The following is a 16518-nucleotide window of genomic DNA, read 5'->3' as shown; positions in this document are numbered from 1 at the left end:
TCCCTCCATTTAAAATCTGGGTTATAATTTGTTAAAGACGTTGTGGTTATTAGCGTGCTCTTCTTTTATTATTTTACTGGCAACATCCCTTGTCACCCACATCCGTAATGATTGTGTTTCCGTTGTGCGGCTTTTGTAGCTCTGTCATACTTTTGTACTTTTTTAGCCGTGTGTGTTCTATAGAAGTTTTTTTAAGGTCAGTTAAGATTTGAAAATCCTCTCATGTGCAGGAGGCAATAGGTAAAGATGTAAAGTGAAAAACACTGAGAGGTATGAAAGGAAACAATGTGCGTGAATAGAAGAACAAGTCTAAAGATTTAGTAGTTAAATGCAGGTCAGTCTCCAGAATTGCACAGTTGCAGAAAGAGGATTTGAAGGGTTAAGTGATCACAGATAGATAATTTAACTGCAGCCATCACCATAAAATGAGTAAATGTAATGTTGAACTTTGTGGAATGGAAATTAGAAGCCAGAGAGACTCAGTTTAGATTTATCATCTCTTTAGTTTTGTCAGCTGTAATTGCAGGAGAGAGAGAAGAGATCTGGTTGTTTTGGTTTCCTCTATTTAACCTGCAGCCCTTCTCTCCTTCTCTCTTCTTTCTCTCCCCCTCTGTGATGATGTCAGCAGTTGGCCGACGCTGTCGTGCATTATGTGTTACTTACTGCTCGTAGCCCAACTTCATGTAGCCCTGCCCCGAGAGTCCTTGTTGGACCTTTGGCCTCCCAGAGTGAACTTTGACCTTGCAGTAGGCCTGCGGGCGCATCAGGAGGCGGGCTTTGAATGACAGGGTGCGGTAGGGGTCAGAACTCACAGGTCAGTGGGGATCAACAGTGAACAGGCCCACTCCCTTCCATTATGCTCTTCTCCTCTGTTGTTTCTTTCTCCAACATCCCTTCTTCTGTCACCATCCTACTTTCTCTCTTTTATTCGATTCCTTTTCTCTGTATTTGCATGATTCAGCTCCTCTGTGCTTCCATTTCTCTCTTTTCTCAAGTTCTGTTCTAGTTTATAATGTTTACAAATGTGCCTTTTTGAACTTTAAACTTAAGATCTCAGTTGTGGTTGATTTGGTCGATGCCTCCTACCCCTGATTAAACGTTAGTCTCAACAAATTCGTCACTGATTTGTCCTGGAGTCTCATCAATAACATTTAAGAAAATTAACTTTATGTTCTCCAGCAAATTAAAATAAACTTTCATAATAGTTTTGTTTTGAACATATGAAATTGTTGCTTGTTTCTGTAATCTTAAACAAGTTTGACACATTTTACTGATAAACAGTTGGAGCTAATACCAAACCTGATGTGTTGCTATCTTACGGCCACCTCTGAATATGCTGCCCTTTCTCTCTTTTCTCTGCTCTTGTTTTCTTCTCCTCCCCTCTTAAGTCCTCCCTCCCTTCTTCTTCTACTCTCCTTCCCATACCCCATGGCCGTCTCACCCCTAAGCCACTGATTTACTAACAGACCAAAGGAACCTTCTGCAAGTGCACTCCTTTTGTGTTTTCCTCTGATTGTCATCAGACACATGTTGACTGCTGTGTGTATTCCCCACCACCAATTAATACCACACGCCTCAGGGAACTTTGTCTGTCTCGCACACATGCAGAGCGGCAAACACACACGAAAACAAACATCGGGGCTAATTTAGCTGCTGTCTGATATTTGATTAATGAGGTTACACAGGCTGTGAGACGAGATGTTGATTCTCTTGGGTATTTAAGTCTTATAACAAATCCAGACTGTTGTGACAAATGTTGAGTGTGGGCGTTTGACCGTAATTATGTGTTTGCTCTGCCCGAGGACATGAATATTTGCGAGTCGCTTGAAGAAAATTGTTCTGAATTCTTTAACATAATTATGAGCGATAATTGAGGATTTTGTGGTCTGATGCTCATGAGGCCAAATTGTTATAACGACTGGATCCAAGTGAAGAGTCTCAGGGTTTCCACAAAAAACATCTCAAGTTAATCATCTGAATTTTAGGCCTAAAAAGTTAGAACATTAAATGCTAGTTCTTAAATATGTTTTGTTAGGTCTTAATTATGTTCATGTTAATGCATGTTTTACCCGTCTACATTAGGGGCCTCAGCTACAACACATGAATTCAGTCTCTGAGTGCACATATTTTTTTAATTGTCTTTCCCTTCAGAGGTATTTGCATTTTTAGCCCAAAATCATAAAATGTAATTGAGGAACTTTATAACTTCAAGCCCTAAAGTGATGAGGGACTGAAGCTGCTGTGGGCTGAAAGGTAAAATTACCAGATCCCTCCTCCATTAGAGACAAATGGTGCAACAACAAAGACTTAGATGTTCAAATGTTCCCAAACAGTTCAACTAAATGAGAAGAAGAGCGACATGTTGACATCATTAGACTCTGCCTCGGTCCGCTGTATTACAGGGTGTGTGCAGGTCTTCAAAAGGCTTTAAAGATAATGAATTCATCTTATTTGGGAGACATGAGGACAAAAATCTGATGCTTTATAAATTCTTGGCATTTGCCAATTTAAGCTGTGTAGAAGATTTTGAATACGAAGTAATTTGGTGATTTGCCAAACTTGTAGCTTTGTGATATTCCAGTTTCCTTTGGCATATCAGGGTTAATTATTTATGTTGGATAACAATTTAGATCTTCGTTGTCATGAATACTACGCAAAGAATGCAGAATACTTATTTGGACACTGATTAGTCCAGTGGTCCACCATTTTTTTATAAACATTAGTTACATGTACCCTAGAGCAGTCTAAAAATACTCTCTGTATCCTAGAAAGATCATGTAATAAGGAGGTGTTAAAAATGTATGAGTGAGGAAGCAGAGCTTTTTCCATTAGTTCTTTTTTTAACAGTTGGTGCTTTTCTCTGAAAGTGGACCACAGCCTCAGTGGAAATCCCCTTCCTCTCACTCACAATCTCCGTATTTTATCTTCCTTCTCTGTTGTCGTTGTCGTCCTCCCCTGTGTTCTGGCGTATGTTAACTTTTCTGTCTGCTTTTCCATATTCCTGTGTGATAAATACATAGATTGATAATCAGTTGTTGTATAAGTTATATGTGAATCCCTGTCAAACTGCTGCATGAATGCTATAGCAACACTATTCAACTTTTTCTTATTGATAGTTTTTTCTCTACATGAAAACCACACGGAGCCCAACAGAATTAGTCATGATGTGTGGCTGCAGAGTGCGCTGTTTCATTTTGTTTAGGTTGACGGAACCTGATCCACATATACTGCGTGAGGGATTTCTAACCGAGGCTAATTTGCAATCCCTGGTCCAGGTCAGGCTTCTCTACTCTAAAAATGTCACAAAACACCAGTTAAAGTCTCGTAGTGCAGCGTTAATGTTTATTCGGACAGTAACTAAAGTAAATAAAGGAAACCTACATTGAATTCTCAGCGGCGCAAACAATGTTGTCCTTCAGCCCAGTCACATTCAAAACGCCATGCTGGTTAATTCACTGTTGTAGAAGCCTGTATTCAACCTCAGTGAGTCAGCAGTTGGCTTTGAACTCTAAACATCTTTGATGTTAGCAATGAGTTAATCTGATAAAATGATTACATGTCCTCACCTCCTGCCTACATCCCAGATAAACCTCGTTAAGTCCAACTCAATAAGAAACAAACACCTTTGTTCAGCTTCCAGTTCACTAACACACACAGAGGTCGTAGCATTGGGAATAAAAACAGTAATGTGGTAGTATGCACGGAGGAATAAATCACAATGTAGGTCATTACTTTATGTGTCATGCTGAAAAATATGGTTTGAAAATAGAAAGTACAGTAGACTGAAAAAGTGTGACCCTTTCTTCTCTCTCTCTTTCTTTCTCTTCTACCTTTCTGTCTTTCATATCACCTTTTTTTCCTGAGCTTCTCCTTTCTGTATACTGTACCCTGCAGTGAAAGAGCAAAAGGTTGAGCAGCTCTTTGTGTTGTGTTTAGAAAAAGAAGGCAGGGTCCTGACCAAGAGGCTGAAATAACAACTTCACCAGCTCTCAGTGGCGTCTATTGTTCTGTGATAAGAACCAACCAAGAGGTTATGGCCTCTAATGTAATGAAGGGGGAGCTGCTGCTGAAGAACGTGAACAAACGTCTATCATCACACACACACTGCACACAGGCTGTGTAGCTGTTTCTCCTCTTTTTTTCTTTCACGTATTATTTAACAAATGACATGTGTGACTGAATAATTAAAAGCAGTAAAAACACTAAACAGAACATTTGATGGTTAACCACTAACCCTTACCTCCTTCATCTGCTTAAATGACAAACCCATCTGGTCAGAACAAACACTTAACAGTTTGAGCTTCTCATATCCAGACCTGACTGTGACTCTTTCAGCTGTTTACCTGCACTTTTCCAACTTGTAAACACTTTCCCCGATGTTGCATCGTGTTTAATCTTCTTATATCTTGAGTTTAAACAATGGCTCAATCATTAAGTATTTGGTATTTGCTGTATTGCATGGCGCCCCTTCTCATTTTGCCAGAAGCTCAATGACATGAAGGTGTAATTTCTTCTTACTAAATCATGAGCCAAAACCCAAACTATCATTATAGGTTAGTGATGTTGTTTTTTGCCCTGCAGAGCTGTCTGCTTTGTTTGAGGTCAGTCTGAGAAAACCAATCTGATTTCAGTCCATAGAACCTGAGCTCAGCATGATGGACTTTCTGTGGTTTTCATTACAGTGAATAGCACATCAAAAAATGCTTAATAGAGACATCAGCCCAAATTGTGGTTTGCCCTCAGGTCTTTATGTTACGCACGGTTTTCCCATTTCAAGAACTGCAGCCGAACATCTTCTCTCCTTGCTCCTATAAACTTCCTCTGGCTCGTCTTTTGTATTCAGCTCAGATTTCGTTTCCATTCTGTATAAACTGTCCAACAGTTCCTTTGGGGGTGTAGAGCGTGTCTCATTTTCAGGTGTCACATTTAAGTTACAAATGCATTTCTTGTAAATTATCCCGTGTCTTATTTTCTCCGTTAGGTGTCCAGCTTATACAGAAGTAGAATCTTTCAATTTGTCTCCATATTTATCTTCTGCTTCTGTATTCCTTCCCTCAAGAGAGTTTTGGTGTCCAATTCTTAGTCTTACCCCCGTCTGTAAATAATCAGCAGTTCAAAGCTGCCAGCGAGCAGCGTCAGTGAGCTCCCAGGCTACAGGAGCTGCTGAGCCCAGCCTTGCATAAGAGCCCATTCAATCCCAGCTACAGGTGTGCTGCCTCGCCAACTCCCAGAGGACAGCAGACGCTTCAAATACACCTAAACACAACCTTCAAAAGGCTGCGTGTCATCAGCATTAATTCCTGGACAGTGAGGAATCAGCAGAGTACTCTGTCATCTGAAACTGGCAGAGGGAGAGATGGAGAGAGAGAGAGACAGGGAAAGAGGGAGAGAAAGAGAGAGAGTGGGCAGTAAAATGCACACTGTCATTCATACCTTCTCATTATATCCCTGAGTCATAGAGAAACCCCGGAGCTGAGCTCACCAACACGAACATTCTCTACCGTTTGTGTTGCGAGTTGTGATTTTACCATATGTTTTAATTTGATGTCTTTTTTAACCCCAGCAGTTTGTGTGATGTCATTTGTTTTCCTATACTTGTGTGTCTGGATGCTGGTTGTGACTTACAGCAGAACTTGAGGTCGACAGTTAAACCTGAAATTACAGACGCTAGTCTGTACTGTACTAGGTGTGCAGTATGTATTATGGAGTGAAATAGTATTTAGGGAGCACAAGTTAGACCTTGTGCTGGTGTTGGCATGTTTGCAGTTGATCTCAGTGTATTGATGAGCTGGTGTCAGGTCAGATTTTGTAATTGATAGGCAGCTTCAAAAAGTCTGAACCAAGCTTCATGTTCCATTGTTTCATTTGATCTGGTTAGTTTAATTTAGGGAGCGCACTAAAACATTTTGTCCTGTCGTCATCCCCTTTGTGGGCTGCGTCTACCTGTGCTTTCCATTGACTGGTTGAATGGAGAAAATTAATGAGCCAGTTAATTTTCAAATAAACGTTGTCGACAATCAAACATATCAGAAGTGAAGTGTGAAATCGATCGTGCAACCTGCTTGCTCTTCTTTTTCTTCTTCTTTGTTTTTTCATGCTGTTTCAACTTCCTGGACTTGGTCAGAAAAAGAAGTCTTCTGTTTGGTTGGGACTAAACTGAAAAGTCTGAAGTCTGAAACAACGAAGATGTGAAACCCCCCTAGTTCTTTACCCTGAGTCAGTAAATCACCAAAGTCTATTTTAGTTTTGCCATGTTGACCAAAAAAAATCCTACTGGACCATTTAGACTAAACCTTACAATACATCTGTTTAAAGCTTAAGCTCTTATATTTCACTTTTATGTACTCTAGGATTTAAAATCTCATCCACAGTCATTAGTGTATTGTAAGAGAACAGGGTGTGTGTATCTACACCGCATGTGTGTTATTGGGCAAGTGTCATTAGTCTAAACCTCTATTTTGGCATCAGCTGTTTAAAGTGGTAGAAGTATTGGACTGTCTGACAGCTGTCAGCGTTACGCCTGTGAAATGTCTCTCGTTACTGATCCCAGAGAAGTGATCAGAACTCAGATCCTTATCTAAGTAACAGTTAGGAACTGACGCAACCCATTTTATTCAACAACACACCTCTTTTAATTACAAACACACAAATCATTGTGTTGTTCTTATCTTGCCCACATTCACAGTGTGAAACCATAGGATTCAAAACTAATTGATTTGTAATTGTGGAATAATTTCGGATGAAAAACGAGGGATGCAGGTGGATGCATGACAACATGAAAACATCAGCCCGGAGGTAGAGGGCTCATGATGTGGAGATGCTCTGCTGCCTCTGGGTCTGACCAGCTCACCAGCGCTGCAGGGGGAAATAAATTCCCACGTTTCTTAACGTATCTCTTACACGATAATGTCCGAGTGGCTGTGTACTCAGTAAAAACTGCTTGATGCAGCAGGACAATGACCCTAAACATCCAAGTAGATCTTTTACAGAATGACTTCACACGAGGAAATTCCCCCTTTTGTCATAGCCCAGTCAGAACCCAAACCCTAACCTGAAAGCAAAGCCGTGGAATGACCTGGAGAGGCGTTCGGAATGTGGCTGAGATTCTCTGTGATATTTGATGACTTTTTCAATATGAACGCAAACATCTTTAACGACCTAATATAACTGGTTATGTCTAATCAGATCAAACTCATTTGTATTCAACTGAAACTGGCTCAGAATCAAATTTATCTTGGATCCAGCTTTAATTGCTCCGTTGTAACATTAGCAGCCTGGCCTTTACCTGGCGACTCCAAACAAACAGCAGCTTGTTGTAGCACAGCTTGTTCTGCCACACTGAGAAAAACCACTGGGCTGAGAAGAACGAACAACTCTAAATTGATTAAATACTGGCAAGAAAAAGTATACGAACCCTTTGGAATAACCTCTGGACTAATTTGTCATTAAACTTGATCTGAAGTCTAGACAAGCACACAATGTGTTTAAATAACTTGTTTTATTCAAGTAAAGGAGTTTATTGAAAAGCAAGTCAAATGTGAAGTAGTGCACAAACTGTAGTGGCTTTTTATTTCTGTCTCCTAACTGGGAGTTTTCTCATCTCCTCTTTATCTAAATGACTTTGGCGGTTTAAAAGCCAACCGTCCTTCAAACTTGTTAGTGACACAAAATTTGCTGCCGCTGTTTCATAGGTTCTCTTCTTTGTTGTGGTCTCTACTGCGGTTCCACTCACTCACTCAGTGCCATCACAGATATTTGATAGGACTGAGACTAGAGCCCCTTTCTACCACATTTGTGTTTCTTGTAGGTACGTTGAAAGGAGTCAGTCAATATTAGAAATACACTGGATATGTACATTTATGAGTTCATACACAGCTAGAATGGAACTCCAAGAACCAATGGTCCCCTTATGAAACCCAGTTAAATCCACTAGATCCATTCTTTCCTGGCCCATGTCCCATCCCTCGAAGTTGTGTGGAAATCCATCAGGTAGTTTTTTTGAGTAATCCTGCTGACAAACAAATAAATGGACGACAATCGGATATCAGACACCTGACTTGTTGTTCATATTATGACATTCAGCGTTTAAAAAAAAAGAAGCACTCAGACGGTGTAAGAATGAAAATGCTGGTTTGCAGCTCCAGACAGAGCAGAAACACTGAACCTGCACGAGGCCTAGTTTCAGCAATAAATCACACACACAAACATTCAGACCTTCTCATTACGACTGTGAGTCATACAGAAACTGAACAGGTGAGCTCAGCAGTGTCGAGGCTCCTGTCTGTTTGTGTGGGTATATATTTGACTATGTTGTCTCTGTGAAAACAGATTCTCAGTGTACTCTCATTAGTTTCTGTCGTCTTTTTTAACAACACCTACTCTGATGTAGATATAACAATACTTACTATGGCTGTTCATATACTCAATATAGAGACTTTTACCTTCCGCCACTTAAACCTCAGAATACAAACACAACAAACTTACCGATAATATGCGAGTGATAAAAGTTTAATTCTGTGGCCTTCACCAGTCTGTAAAGTGGATTTGCTGAAGGATTAATTTTGTACTTATACATACGGACAAACATTAATTCCCCTCCTTTATTTGTAGTTGAGTGAATACGCTAATGCCATATGTTTCTCTCCAGTCAGTCGTTGGGTGGCTAACAGGAGACGAGCTGTGACATGTCAGTGTTTTGATGTTGGCATGTGGCTGTGGAGGGGAACCTCTCCTTAACCGATGTCTGACAGTGATTGAGACAGATCGCAGGGAGGAAAGAAGCCATGGGCTAAGTGAGGGGGGAGGGTGTGTCTGGGAGATGGAGTTGTTTTAACATCAAAGATAACCCCACTCAGGACTCTACAAAGACCTCGCACTTTATCACTGCCTCTTCCTGTTTGGTGGGGGAAGCCTTATCCTCAGAGCTCATGTTAAATACTGATAGACACTGAAAAAATGACAAGCCAACATCACCCCTGCCCTCTGACATGACCAAACCCACACAACCGCACTCAGCCACAGGGGTGAACTAGACGTGTAGATCAAACACTAATGGAGAATCGAGAATTTTCCAAAATAATTGATTCTACTATTGATCTGTCCAGTGACTTGCTTAAGCCTAAAGACATCATGAACGGTAACTCAAAAAACAACTGAACCTGTGAAAACCCATTTCTTTGTTGTTTAGAGTCATTATCGTGTGTAAGAACGAGGAATTGTTTGTCTGCTAAGATCTGTTGTTGAGTGGATTGTTGTTAACTTTCGACAAACCTAGTTAAGCTATTACCGCCTGTGTCCAATGTTTGTGCTAAGCTAACCAACTGCTGGCTCCAGCTCCATACTGAATGGATAGATGTGAAGTTGAGCTGCGGGTCCAGAAAGTGAAGGAAATGTGGAAGTGTTTTTTTATGGCATACTATACATGACATGAAACATATTCCACTGAGACAGGAGGAGGTGACCACAGTTTACTGTTGTGCGTCAGCAAAAATCGTGTAGCCACTAAACGATATTTTCAAAAAATTTGAAATTGTTCTATTAGAAAAGAAATTAACTTGATATGTTGTTCGGGTATATGCGACAATTGCGATTCTAAATACAACGACATGAAAAGTCCATAAGGCAATTCTAAGTGCATCGCTATAAGTGTATGATAATGTGAACCAAAATACTGTGTATTGAATTTGGATGTTATTGTTTTTTCAGATATGTGCGAGAAGCAGACGGCCTCAACGTCGATCCAAATCAGAGAAGATGAAGAAAATGCACCAGCGTTGTCAGAAGGAGGAAAAACCACTGGGAAGGGTGAGGGTGTGTCCTGCGTGTTTGTGATTCTAACAAGTGTCCCGTTGTGTTTTTCATGTGTGCGATTACATCATTAGTCTACACAACAGGTCGAGACCTATCACATCCATATATGTCAGCTCGTGAATGGACTCTAATACAGGAAGAAAGCCGCCAGTTGTACTGAATCACAATTCAGAGGGTTCAGTGTAGGACAGAGCCACGTACACAACGTTGACATGCAGAAGCCTGTCTCACAGTGGACTGAAGTTGTAATGAAGTTTCAATAAAATTCCTTGATCATATCTTAGCTAAACTGGTTTTGATCAGCTAACTTAAACACTTAGTTCTCTACTCTTACTTTTAACTATTTTAAAGGTAAGTCAGTAAAGTTTTCTTAGACTTTGTGAAACGGAAAATACAACGTCAATGTCATAATATGTTTTTAGCCATGTTAGCAACAGGCTCTGGTTTGATGCACTGTTGAGAACTTTTGCACAATTATGTATGGTGTCCATAAAGATGATAACTAGTAGATGGATTGCCTTTGTGCTTTAGAAGATAAATCTTACCCAGAAGTTATTGTTCACATTAAAACTGTGTACATACATTAATGGTTTTGGTAATCCTCCTCTGACTGTGCTTCAGTAAATCTTTACAGAGCTGCTTGCATGGCTGAAGAATCTTAATCTCTTAACAGCCTAAGTTGTTGTTATATCCTGAGTTTTCAGTTGCCAAACAAAAGATTAATGTATTATAATATATGCTAGTGGTATTTTTGACAAATGCAGTAAGCTGTCCACGTTACTTGTAAGTATTCTTCGTAGAATATGTGTGTACTTCTATAATGACGCTGTCCGTTGCTGAAGCAATGCTGAAGTTAGGTTTCCCTTCCTGTTATCAGGATGTTGACGCACATATGCTTCTCATTCCAATACACCATGTTTAGTAAATCACTGTTAAAATCTCATGCACTCCTTGTGTTATACACATTGTGTTATACATTTCTGTGTCTGTCTGTATATGCATGAGCGTGCTCGAACACAAACACAGACAGTACATTGTATAAGTGGGTCTTTGTGTTCACAGCTTGCCTAAGCAGGCAGATTCGGCCCCCTGTGTAAACATGGTGAGCCACTGATAACATTCATTTGTGCGTAACAAGGACACATTCATGCACCAAAACACACGTACACAACCACATAGAGCGTTTCAGTCGGGGTATGCCTGTAATAGAATGATAACTTATTTTATTACTGCAACACGCTCAACAGTATCACAGGATTGTCCACAGGAGTTTGTAATTGAGTGGTGCTCAGCAGTGGATGCCCATAAAACGAGGATGTGATTATAATAAGTCTGAGTATTTACGTTTTTATACTGCCTGAAATTACATTCTCTATACGACAGGGCTTTGAAACACAAAAGTAGATGTTGAATCATTTTTTTTTGTGTCCACAGACTCAGTTACCAGAGCTAAGAGTGTCCTGACCCGCGTGATGCGTCTGGCCCAGCGGTACCTGATCGACCCGATGGGCCGACAGCGGTCTGAAGAGAAGAGTTCACAAGCACAAGTGAAGCCCAGACAGCGTAGTCCTGCACCTGGACGGGTTTTCAGGAGCCGGACCGCAGCTTCTCTAACAAAAGCTCAGGTAAATCTCAGTTAAAGCTCAGGTAAATCTCCACTTGTTTGTACAGCGATAATCATTGCTTGAGACCTGTATACTGTAGCACATTCTCTAAAATAAGTCATTCTATTGTGCACCAGAGTAATAAATTACACTCATGTTAGCAACACTGAGCACAACAAAAATAAAAGGTGCACTTGGAAACTGTCTGTGTCCTTGAGCTGAAACACTTTGTGCTGGTGTTTGTGGTTGTTGCATTGAAAAAAATGCCCTTCACTCTGATTCATAACCAAACAATGCACGTTATGCAGTGAGGAATTGTTTACGCTGTGTCCTTTCAGCTGAACTGCAATCCCAGGGATCATTGGTCTGCACTGCCTGCCTGCCATCTGGAGACTCTCTCAAACGCTCTCTCTCCTAAACAGTATGAGGTTGTCTTTAGCCAATAAAGAAATCAGAATCCACTGAGAGCCGGCAGTGTGAAAGCCTCGAACAAAGAACCAAGTGTCTGACAACCAGAGTTTTAACAGCTCCATTTAGACGCCAAATCCTCCAGCTAAAACCGGCCTGGGCAGCAAGGCTCACTAAGCTAGCATCTGATATAAAGCACTTTTAACACAGCCGAGCTTATCTCCTTTCTTACAGTGGTGAGTTTTCATAATATTTGGTGACAGGGGTTTTCTGAACGGTTGAGCTGAGGTGTTTGTGTTGTTGCTGCCAGCACAGTAGCAGCTGCAGCACGTCAGACAGTAGAGGAGGACTGAACGAGGTGTTAGCAGGTTATATCAGTTAGAAATGAATAAATCAAATCAGTTTGGGTCATAAAGTAAAACAGTCACATCCATCAAAAGGTTCAGGAGCAACAGCCTAGTGACATGTGGCTATACAGCTGATTGGATGTACAGTGCATGTGTGGTACCCCAGTGTTCACATCCCCAAACTCACAGGAAGTAAAGGTTTATAGGCTCTGCAGCATAAAAATATAAAGATGGACGACATGATAGCTTCGCAAAAGTGAAGCCAAATCATCTGGAGGAGAAATAAGTGAAAGTAAGTGTAAAACAGAGTGAAGGTGTGTAGGGAGGGAGAGGGTGTCGAGGGGTCTGACCACAGTTCTTACACCTTTCCTCTTCTCCCCCCCCCCCCCCATATCCTCAGATCAGATCCAAGAGGCGGAGCCAGCAGGAGGGCAGAGCCCACCAGCCGACGGTGCAGGGGAGTGGTGGTGATGTCACAGTGACAGATACAGCCAGTGGTGGGAAAAGTGACAGGTGAGGACAAAGGTTAAACCTCACAAACGTGACACGCCTTCACTCTGAGGGTGGACACAATAACATGAACACCTGTACAACATAATACAACCAGATACAGAAACCTGCTGTAACTCTTCACTCTTTTGATGTCATTTTTAGATTCAAACCTCCAACCTCCGTAATTTTTTCTTTTGTGAGTCTTTGAGGAACACAAACAAAACACATGACTTCATATCCCATCAGTTGATCCGTCAACATTTCCCCTGCAGTGATCTTAGGTTGTGTGAACTAAAAACCAATAAAAACAATAACTCTTTTACCCCAGATTCAGCAAGTATATGTATTTTTTTCCAACACTCTGATAAAAGGCTGTTGACTCATTTTCCTTTGCCAGTAGAGGAGTTTAAACTCTGGCATAATCTCACCTCACTGTCTTGCCAAGTTAGTGTGTTCACCCAGTCGTCACGTTTCCATCAGTGCCAAGAACCTGTGTTTACTAAAGAGTCATTAGTAAACACAGGTTCCCATTGCAGACTGAAGTCAGATGTTTTGGAGGAGTTTAAGTACACACACACATATATATATATATATATATATATATATATATATATATATATATTTTCTGTATTTATTGTCATTCAAATCTTTTGCAAATACGACCAAAGGCTGGGGAAGACAAGTTGTTTAACACTTGTCCTGTTCCTTACTGTTTGTACAGTTTCACCTTTGTTTGCCCTCCACACTCACCTCACATGTTCCCTCTGTACATGTCTGTTGTAAGTGCAGATGATTCCACACTGGACTCTGTGTGACGTCAACCTCTTTTATTCAAAACCATGTGATTTACATACCAGCTGAAAGTTATCGTTACTGGTTTTCCAGTAGCACTTTGAATTTCACAATGGTTTCCTAATCCTCTCATTGTAATGTTGTTTTTTCCTCTGACAAGCCCACTGCTCGTAACAAAAGGCTGTCACTCTCGTGTTAGAGCCGTGTGTGCGTCCGTGTGTGTGCATGCACGTGTATGTCCCTCTGTTTCGAGCATACTTGTCATTCCTCGCCTCTTAAGTCTTTGTGTCAAGTGGTTTAGGTTGTTTTAACCAGGCTGTGGGTCATCAGGGGTCATCGGGGGTCACTCGGAGGATTATTGTAATTGGGTGGAAAACTACCAGCAGAGGAGGGAACTGGACAAAGCTTTTTGTCAGGTGCTGAAAAGTTGTTTCATGTGAACAGAATGAAACCAAACATGACAATCGTCAAGACACGTTGAGTGAGAGGTGGAACAAGGAGGGACAAAGAAGATGAAATACGTGAGAGATATAAACTTCAAAAATCCCTTTTTGATTATGTTTGATATTTCAGCCTTTTGCAGCATCTGTCTATCAACTAATTCCAGAAATCTGTGTCTGTATGTGGCTCATATACCTCGTGAACCATTACTCTTCTCTACACTTCATTTTAGGGCCCAATGAAGTGTAGTGGTGGATTTAGTAAAAGTTTGATCAATATGAATACAGAAAGGATTACACTGAGTTTAATATTTGTAATTTGTCATAATCTGTAGATGTTATTTTGCGTGTAAATGAATTTTCTCTATTTGCGTTGTATTTATATCGTGGTTAGAAGCGGAGTCTGTGAACCGACACAGCTGCAACCTCAAAGAAGAATCACGTGGAGAACTCAGATCTTATCAGTCGTGGTTAAGTGGGACCCTCTTTGTAAGGGTCAAAGTTCAGAGATTGGTGACATCACTTAGCCTGAGGGGTCACACCACCTGAATACCACAGTCACTTGACATTATACCATGACCATGTGACATGTCTGTCTGTGTACTGTAACTGCCCCGGTCTTTGTCAGGGAGGAATCCTGTCAGAATTATTCATCAGACATGTTGAATTTGTGAAGAAACCAGCAGACAAAACACGAGGCGAGCGACTGGAGGAGAACGTTCAAACAATAGCAGGAATGTTTTACGCTCCTTTGTGGCATCTGTCTCTCAGAAACCCCCTGCTCGCTTTCCTGCCTCAGCAGGTTCATATGCACATACACGTTTATAGTTTGACAGTTGATAACTTCTATCTCCAGAACAAAGTCCCGCTAGAGATTTACTTTGTTGGATCAGCATAAAGACTTACATTTCTTTCATATCCTTTATCTGTGCCCTGATCTAGATCTGTTTTAACAGGTTCTTCCCCGACTTATACCAGATCCTTCCAGCTCCTTTTGTGGTCACTCGTCCAGTAGTTTTTCCTACTAACAAACAAACCTCCTTGGCGGAGGTCATTGCTTCCGTGTTTTTTATGTGAAAGAACATGAAACTGAGCGTGTCCTCTCCTCCACACTCTCGTAAACCACTTGACAACATCCCCACAGTTCTTTTACCATCATGTGATGGAGTGAGGTTGTTTTGTCACTGATAGTAAACATAAAGAGAAAAGCAGGAGTGGTTTTTCAATCATACTGCAAATAGTTTGTTTTAAAATCCGGTTGCTTTCTTTACTTTCGTACCGAGTTCATAAATCAGTTAATAATGTGATGCACTAATTGATACAAGCCTTTAGTAAATGAGTTATTAATGAATTGCTTAAACACTGTTTGCAAAGTTATTTGTGATTGGCTATAAATCTGTGTGTTTTGTTTCCAGAGCAGAACAAACCTTCAAGAGAGCGGCAACAGGACCTGTGGGCAAGGCAGCCCGTCATCACGCTCACCACAGCATCAGGGTCAAGTCCCTCCGTCTCCTACGACATGGAAAGAACCCGTCAAACCAGACCCCTCTTCCGTCTTCCCCTTTTCCTCCTTCATCGCTCCGCTCCTCTACTCTCCGTCCGTTGTCCTCCAGCACGGCTTCAAATCCTCCGTCATCCGGAGCTTCTCAAAGTGGACCGGAACCCAAGCAGCAAGATACACCCAGGATGGCTTTCATTAGGTGAGTGTCGGATGAGTTTTATCCAACTGTGAGAACAAGCAGAGAGGCAGGCGGCCATCGTGAGAGCTGCTCTACTCCCCCCATGTCTCTCTCTCTTCTTCATGTAAACTCCTAAACTCCTCAACAACAAGAAAAGAAGTTTCCTTGAAAGTAACGACAGTGATGGTTGTTAGACGGTACCCACACAGCCCAAGGGCAAAGTTTGGTATTTACATTTGAGTCTCCACCCAGTGGGATGAAACTAATTTATCCTAGATTATATTTTAAAAATAACTTGAGATGATTTATGCATCACTGAACCACAAATGCCTGCGCTGCATACTAATGTTTGCATTGCTCTTATCGAGGGGAGGCTACATGAAACAATACAAACCAGCACCTACCTTTACTCATGTGTTGGGTTTTAAATCATGTCGGACAGATGTTATCTCTGCTCATATCCCAGTATCTCTTTTGTTTTACCTTTACACTGCGTGACGCCTTAGACATTTAGTACCTGAATATAAAGATAACGACATGATGGCTTCCAAAAGTGAAGTCAAAGTGTTCTGATCATCCTCTGGCTGCGGTACCGGTTATAACCCGTGCCTCCTCCATGTTAGAAGATGGGACATAATTCTGCATACTCAAATGCACTGAGACCAACAAGCAGCAGGTAACGCAGGACGCTGTGTCAATCAGTTTGGCCTGAGTGACTACAGACATCAAGGGATTTGTAACGTCAGTTTCCATTAACCATAAAATGAAGAATCTTTTAAAACCTCCAACAACATCAATCATACGTTTGCTGGACTTGGGGATCCGTGTTGGATGAACCTTATCTGTAACTAACGAGATCAAACTTCCCGAATAATCCCATTTTCTGACTGATGATGGCTGAAGAGGAAAGCTGTGGTCCAGTGTAATAAACCGAACTAACCACATC

General features: G+C 41.1%; 1 protein-coding gene across 2 annotated transcripts in view; it reads left to right on the top strand.

Annotated features, from left to right (window-relative positions):
* Positions 1-16518, top strand: part of LOC109640256 (uncharacterized) — a 42892-nt gene that overhangs the window by 15959 nt on the left and 10415 nt on the right. Inside the window, exons 11-14 of one of the 2 annotated variants that reach the window (XM_069528807.1) lie at positions 9706-9804; positions 11245-11435; positions 12570-12682; positions 15309-15593. In XM_069528807.1, coding sequence (XP_069384908.1) covers positions 9706-9804; positions 11245-11435; positions 12570-12682; positions 15309-15593 — 688 coding nt within the window. Of the gene's footprint in view, positions 1-9705; positions 9811-11244; positions 11436-12569; positions 12683-15308; positions 15594-16518 lie in introns of both variants that reach the window. The other variant, XM_069528806.1, reaches the window with a different exon arrangement.

This window comes from Paralichthys olivaceus, chromosome 7, assembly GCF_024713975.1.
Source record: "Paralichthys olivaceus isolate ysfri-2021 chromosome 7, ASM2471397v2, whole genome shotgun sequence".
NCBI lineage: Eukaryota > Metazoa > Chordata > Actinopteri > Pleuronectiformes > Paralichthyidae > Paralichthys > Paralichthys olivaceus.
Note: the sequence above shows the minus strand (reverse complement) of the source record. Positions and strands in the feature narration are given on the sequence as shown.